This window comes from Lampetra planeri, chromosome 47, assembly GCF_965212315.1.
Source record: "Lampetra planeri chromosome 47, kcLamPlan1.2.h2, whole genome shotgun sequence".
NCBI lineage: Eukaryota > Metazoa > Chordata > Hyperoartia > Petromyzontiformes > Petromyzontidae > Lampetra > Lampetra planeri.
In genome coordinates this window covers 3,676,809-3,684,666 of record NC_136153.1, presented here as the reverse complement: position 1 = coordinate 3,684,666, position 7,858 = coordinate 3,676,809, and the positions used below count along the sequence as shown (strand labels likewise).

General features: G+C 53.1%; 1 protein-coding gene across 1 annotated transcript; it reads right to left on the bottom strand.

Annotated features, from left to right (window-relative positions):
• Positions 1-1,934: 1,934 nt before the first annotated feature.
• Positions 1,935-6,977, bottom strand: LOC144733445 (trophoblast glycoprotein-like). Its single transcript, XM_078615353.1, is given in 3 exon segments — positions 1,935-2,129; positions 2,131-3,085; positions 6,970-6,977. Coding segments are annotated over 3 exon segments (1,002 nt in total). The 3' UTR covers positions 1,935-2,090.
• Between the last annotated feature and the right edge of the window lie 881 nt (positions 6,978-7,858).

Below are 7,858 nucleotides of genomic sequence, written 5' to 3'. Positions count from 1 at the left end.
TCTGCATCCGTTTTGCAAGCACACGTGACCAGCTAGCATTGTGCGCGTTTTTATAACTTAAATAGACGACCAGGATGTTGGTGATTATGATGATGAAGTCGATAATGGTGGTGGTGGTGGTGAGTAAGCTGATGATGTTGGTGGTGTTGGCGATGATGATGATGTTGATGATGCTGAAGCTGATGGTGGTGGTGACGATTATGAAGCTGATATTGGTAGGGATGATGATGACGCTGCTGATAGTGGTGATGATGATAAAGCTGAGAATGTTGATGATGATGATGAAGCTAATGATGTTGGTGGTGATGATGAAGCTGATGATGTTGGTGGTGATCAGGATGATGGTGATGAATGTCGGGAAATGAATGATTCGACAAACGTTAAATACCCCGGTAAATGAGACCTCTCAAAATGTGAGTACTACATACGCGTGCCTTTGAACGTTCATTATGGACCGTTAACATACAGCATATACTTACAGAGGAAGACCGAATCACCCTGAATGTGCCCGATCGCATCGGATTTCGGAAGCTAAGCAGGTCTCAGCTTGCCTAGTCGTTGCACGGAAGACTTGCCTGTCAACACCAAGCGGCGTTGTAGGCATGTGGTTGTACGGTGTCCCGGAGACGCGAGTAGAGCAACAGCTGATTGAATCCATCTGTGCGGATCTCGGAGTGGTGTACCCCCCCCCACCTACCTCCCTCCTCCTTATACAGCAGGCGCGGTGCTGGGTTTTCTCCGGGATTCTCTGGATTTTTCTCCCCCGTCCCTCCCCTCCTACACGGAGCCAGACTCTCATTAGGACAGCAGCATTGGCGTGCCCCCCCAGGGCTTAATTTCAACCCGGGTTCGGTGACCTACGCGGCATTTTTTGAAAAGTTTTTGGTTTGGCCATGTTTGTTTGTTGTAGTACAGAGTTAGACTGGTGGCCTTAATCTAAGTTGTCTTGTGGTTGTTGTTGTTCTTTGACTTGCATCCCACTGGGATATTTGCACAGCGTTGGTGTGCGGTGCTTTTTCTGCAATATTTTGCTGTCTTTTCTTGGATTTTCTGTTTGCACATAGTCACTTTAAGATGTTTTCTTGTTCATGTTTTAGTTTTTTTGTTTGTTGCGGTTGCACCCGATTCAAGAGCCGAATGGCTCACAGGGCTATACCTAATAAATGAACTTTGAACTTTGAACTTTGATTTCCACATGCGGCCCACCACATCCAGGATACCTCGCGCCATGGCTGTGTGTGGCTCCCGCTTAAGAGTCGCGTGCCCCCCCCCCCCCCCGCCGCCGCCGCCGCCCCCCCCAAATCTGTCGCCTCTGGTCTACGAGAGAGCCGGAATGAAAAGAAAATAATATTACATCGAGAAATTAATCTTTGAGCGGGACTATCTTGAAAAAGAAAAGAGAATCTTGAGACTCGGGCGATGCTTGACAGGATGAACGGAAAACAAATCGTCGGCAACTTTTCTGTTCTATTGGACGCGGCTCACTGGCGGACAGGGGCTGATGACCGCATAGTGACATCACTGCCCACGTGACCTGTGTGTCTCTATTGCGTGAGTCTATGGGGGTCAACGTGACTCTATGGGTTTCTGTGCGAGTCTATGACTACCCACGTGAGTCTACATCTCAAACCGAGGATGCCAGAGTAAACCCACTGCCCATGACCATCATCCCCAAGCAATGTGTCACTCGTTCCCCACAAGGCTGGTCCTCCGGCTCACTCACCAACCTCCACATGAACTTGTAAATACAGCGCATCAACCTCCCCCACCACCACCACCACCACGACCCCCACTCCCCCGACTCCCGACCACCACCACGACGAGGGAGGCCAGGCATGGCACTCCGGTAAAAAAAAAATCGTGAATTTATCTTTGCGTCCTGGTTCCGGGACATCTTCAAGTCATCTCATCTTCCCTTATCTTCTCTCAACTCCTCGTGTGTCCACTCATCTCGTTTCCACGTCTCCACCTGCCCGCTCATCTCCGCTCATCTCTTGCCTTCTCCCCCATTCATCTCACCTCGTCCTCCTCCTCCCCAAACCACCGTCATCATCTCCATCCGTCCATCCCGCCGACATCTCAGCTCCGCCTCAAGCCTCGGCAGTCGCCGACAGCCTGCGCATGTCCCCCGCCGATCTCGGGCGCCTCGTGCTCGTACCGGTAGTGGTAGCTCGCCTCCATGTGATCGCGGCAGAGGTCCCTCACCCCTTCGGCCCACAGCTTGATGCCCCTCCGATTGAGGTAGAGCACCAGCAGGAACACCAGCCCGACGAGTGCCAGCACGAGGCCCAGGAAGACGTAGGAGGTATGCAGCGCCGCCGGGACCTCTTTGCCCGCGCACGGCAGCAGCGGCTCCTCCTCCTCGCCGCCGTTGAGGAGTTCCGAGAGCGGGCGCCCTCTCAGCGCCGGCGGGTGGCGGCAGCGCAGGTGGCCGGCGTCCTCCACCCAGCCCGTGGCGTTCCCGAGCCAGGCGGCGAACGGCCGGATGTCGCAGTCGCACACCAGCGGGTTGGCGCCGAGGCGGAGGGCCAGACCCGGGGCGGCGCGCCGCAGGAGCTCCAGCTGAGCGGCGTCGGGCGACGCGAAGGCGTTGTCGCTGAGGTCGAGCGAGGTGAGCGCGGGCAGCGAGTCGAGGCCCGAGCCGGCGCCCACGCCGCTCGAGATGGAGTTGTTGCTGAGGTCGAGCGCGGCGAGCGACGGCAGCGAGCGCAGGACGTCGCGCGGCGGCAGCACCAGCAGGCGGTTGCCCGACAGCGACAGCCGCCGCAGGGCGAGCAGCCGGCCCGAGCGCAGCGCCTCGCACAGCCCGTTCAGGCACGACCACGGCGGCGGCGGAGATTCCTCGGACGGAGAGCGCGGCGACGACGGCGACGACGGCGGCGGCGACGACGACGGCGACGAGGTGGCGTTGCGGCGGTGGTGCCCGCGGCTCAACGCCCGGTTGAAGATGAGCTCCTGCAGGGAGACAAGGCCGGAGAACGCCGCGGGGTGCACGCGCCGGATCGCGTTGTTGCTCAGGTCCAGGACGCGCAGGGCCGTGAGGCCCGCGAAAGCGCCGCCGTCCACTCGCTCCACGCGGTTGGAGCTGCCGGAGGTCACGGGCGGTGGTGGGTGGGTGGGGGGGGGGAGAGACGAGAGGGCGGCGAGCGTGAGCCACGTAACGCACAGAGAGGGAGAGAGGCGTGCGGCTGTTGTGGAACGATGTAGGGTCAACGTCGGAGCAACGTTGGGGTGACGTCAGGGTCGACGTTCCTCCAACGAAGTGATCCAAAGACTCAGAGACTTGGAGAGCCACATAATAAGAGGCTTATAGACTCCCGTAGAGACCTAGAAACTTACACAGAGACCCAAAGACTCAAATAGAGACAAAAAGACAAAGAAATTTCGATTTAAAGCTTTCGTGACTGCAGGGATTCATCTAATTGGTTCTTTCGGTAAAGTCACGTAGAAGGGAAATAATAAAATAATAAAAATAAAACATAATAAAATACAATTCTCACGACGTTTCGGCCACAACGCAAGCAGCCGTCCTCAGGTGAAGAACAGGTCTGTCGGAAAGACAGCGTCTGAATGACTTTACCGAAAGAACCAAGAAGACAAAGGAACCCCATATAGCCTGTAAGAGACTTAGGGGCAAGTGCTGTTAGCGAGCACCTATGAAGGCCGGCACGGCACAGCACACAAGAGGGTGGGTGGCCAACACCATGCCCGGCCGCCTTTGTCTCCCTAGTGACGATGTTTACACACTGCACCAGGTACTCATTTGAGACTGAGTCGACCTAGGGAAGGCCCAGAACTGGTTCAGATAATCGTCACCGGTGTTGGCCGTGAGCGGGAATCGAACCCGGGTCGCCAGGTCCGTATCGCAGTGTGCTAACCGCTACACCACCGCTCCCCACAAATTGAGACCCACAGTATGACACAGACACACATCGGCTGCCATAGATCTCGAGATCCGTACTCACGTTGTGACCCAGGAACTTACATAGAGACTACATAGCATCATACAGAGACCTGGAGACTGATCAAACCGTGTTCTGAGTAAATGCAGTGGGTCTTGGGCTGGTCACTAATGTCTGCTCAAACGAAACCAATCACATTGCATTTGTCAGTTTAACACGTAGGCTTTCGCGACCAATATTATTCATAATCAACGTTTTTGGGTTAGATTGCGTTACTTATAAATGTGTGATGCTGGATGCAATTACCAGCGAAACGTCGTAGCCAAAAATTGTAAATGTTGTGGTTTCACACTTCAACACACTGGTGAGCTAAAGCAGTGAACTATTTGTCTTTTGTCAACGTGACACTTTTTTTGCTGATTGGCCGTGTCGGGTGGTGGAGGGTTACGACACATAAATAACGAGATCTAACCCAAAAACGTTTATTATGAACGTTGCATTTGGTTGTGTGCTTAATTTGGATACATTCCAGCTGTCGTGCGATAAAAGATTATAGAATTACCCTCAGTGGCAGAGCGAATGGCAAAAGCGTGGCTCCCTACTGCGAAGGGATCTCAGATGCAGCTCAGTGATATCCACTTCCGCAGGCCGTTCTGAATGGAGTTCCGACATTTTCGCACAGATTCACCGTCTGCTGATGCCGGCGATGCCGACAAGCGCGATCGGGGAGAAATGTGACGACTTTCTAAACTAAAACTAAACTAGTTATGTATTTCGATTTAAAGCTTTCGTGACTGCAGGGATTCATCTTCTTGGTTCTTTCGGTAAAGTCACGTAGAATGGAAGTAATAAAATAATAAAATAAACATAATAATATAATTCTCACGACGTTTCGGCCACAACGCAAGCAGTCGTCCTCAGGTGAAGACCAGGTCTGCCGGGGAGAATTATTTAATTATGTTTTATTTTATTATTTTATTATTTCCATTCTACGTGACTTTGCCGAAAGAACCAAGAAGATAGTTACGTATTTTTACCAGGCAAGGCCCCACTGAGCTGTCTAACTCTTTATCAGAAGCGACCTGGCCACAAATGATAGGTCAACAAAGCTGGCTTATCATCATGTGGACATAGATACCAGCCAGATACTCTGAACGCACGTTGATTCTAAATGTGGAGGAAACCCCGGAGGAACTTGAGAAAAATAGACGCGAAAATGCGAACTCCAAATATACAGCAGGATCAAACCCACGACCTCCTGTATACCGGGCGAGGTAGTTAACATCTCGCCACCGTGTCGCCTTTTTTTGAACGAGACCCTCTGTGTTATTAGACAGCAGCTCGCGGAAGCGGACATCAAATAGCTACCTCTGAGATCCTCTTCATAAAGTTTGAAGCGAAACGTTTGGAGCTCTGATGTGTCGGATCCGTGTCTGTGGGAGAACTCCCGAGGTCCAGATCGTCGTGTGTTTAACAAATTATATTGACTTCAAAATAATAGTGACTCATTACGCAAGAGCTATTGTTTGTACTTGAGCTCCACAAACACACACGTGGGCACGGAACAAACACGCCGAGTTTACGCTCGAGTCCATTAACCAACAGCGGTGTCGGTGTGGCTGTGACAAAGACGGCGATGGTAACGATGGTGACGATGGTGATGATGATGATAATCATCAGCAGCATTCATTCGTTCATCCATCATCATCATCATCAATGGCCGGGAGCTGTTTAGGTGCGGCTGTGATGATGGTGACGTTGGTAATGATGCTGCTGATGATGATTGTTATAATCAGGAATATTCAACCGTCATCATAGTTATTGGCATGGAGCGATCGAGGTTTGGCTGTGCTGACGATGGTGATGATGATGGTGGTAAAGATGTGATGATGGCGGTGGTGGTAAAGACGTCTTGGAAGACGTGCCCACACTTTACCCCACCACAGACAACCCGCCTTGTCTGGCGAGGTAAAACCACCAGGGGCTTTGCACTTTTAAATCATCTCGATTTAAAAAAAACTCATTTATTTAGACCTATACTCTTTGGTTCTTTCGGTAAGTCACGTAAGTAGAAATGAAACAAAATCAATCACGATGTTTCGATAGCAACACAAGCCATCGTCTTCAGGTGAGAATCGCGACAGCCGCGATGTTTGCTGACTTTACAGGAAAGAATCAAAGAGTCCTGCAGACACGAAAGCTTCAAATCAAGATTATTTAGACCTGTGTTTTCGTGTGTGTGTTTAGTTTGTTGTCCTTTCACTGCACCTCCGATTAGCACGGTTGTCTACGTAAGGTGCGAAAGAAGTTCAACGTACATATATCTACAACTGAACTGTGGTTGTAACCATTGACACATCTCGGTAGGTACAGGAGGTGGTGGGGGTGGGCTTTGGGTGTAGGGGAGAAGTTGGGGGGGCTAGGGGAGATATTGGGGTGGGGGAGGGCGTTGGGGGAGGGCGTTGGGGGGTGGGGGGAGGCGTTGGGGTGGGGGGAGGCGTTGGGGGGTGGGGGGAGGCGTTGGGGTGGGGGGAGGCGTTGGGGGGGTGGGGGGAGGCGTTGGGGTGGGGGGAGGCGTTGGGGGGTGGGGGAGGGCGTTGGGGGTAGGGGAGGCATTGGGGGTAGGGGAGGCATTGGGGGGGCTAGGGGAGATATTGGGGGGTTGGGGGGTGGGGGGAGGGCGTTGGGGGGTGGGGGGAGGCGTTGGGGTGGGGGGAGGCGTTGGGGGGTGGGGGGAGGCGTTGGGGTGGGGGGAGGCGTTGGGGGGTGGGGGGAGGCGTTGGGGTGGGGGGAGGCGTTGGGGGGTGGGGGAGGGCGTTGGGGGTAGGGGAGGCATTGGGGGGTAGGGGAGGCATTGGGGGGGCTAGGGGAGATATTGGGGGGTTGGGGGGTGGGGGGAGGGCGTTGGGGGGTGGGGGGAGGCGTTGTGGGGGGGGGGTAACGTCTGGCTACCTCCATGCTGTGTGTTGTGTCACGCACAGCTGTGAGACATTGTTCGTGGAAAGGGGCTACACTCTGTTGTCTAAGCCAGGGGGTTTCGGGCTCGTAATTGACGTGGTTTATTTACGTATTCATCCTGAAAGGGCCACGCTACCGAGTCGCATGACCCCTTGACAGGGAGGGTCCTGCTACTGAAGCTGCTGCTTATACAAAGGTCTCTATCCATACAGATTTCTTTTGCGGGGTTTTTCAGCCACTTAAACGACGAGTGGCCTTGTTTGTTGAACACAGGAGGGACGACGACATCGGAGCGCACGGAGAAAACCTCCCCCCAGGGTGTACGCGACGTCCCGAACGACAACAACTCTAAACCCCGTACAGATGGAAACAGATGGCGTAGAGCAGTACAACCCAATGCAGATCGATTTCTAAATTTCGCGGTCAATGTCTCGCCGTGAGTTGCGACGCGGGGCGAAGTGGCACCGGCAAAGTTCTGCCAGCAGCCGAGACTCTCTCTCTCTCTCTGCTGTGAAAAAGGCTCGTAGCCAGAAACGTCGTCCCTTCTATTATTCTTCTTCGTTGTTCTTTCGGTAAAGTCACGTAGAAGGGAAATAATAAAATAATAAAAATAAAACATAATAAAATACATTTCTATTATTGTTCGTATTAGAATGTGGGGGGGGGGGGTGGGGCAGTGCTAATCATGAACGTGTCAAGTGGTTGTTGCTTCCCCACGACACGCATCAGCATAATCATCATCGAACTGCTGCTTCTTGTTGTTGTTGTTTCTAGTTTGTTGTCCTTCCCCACACCTTCGCACCTCCGACGAGCACGGTTTGGCTACGTACGGTGCGAAAGAAGTTCAGCGTGCGGTAGCATGCACACGTCATCAGAATCATCCACCATCCTCCAGGCGCTCCACCTCCATCCTCCCCCTCCCTCCCTCTTGCCAACCACCATCGACCACCTTCAACCATCTTCAACAACAATCAATCACCTTCAACAACCATCTACCA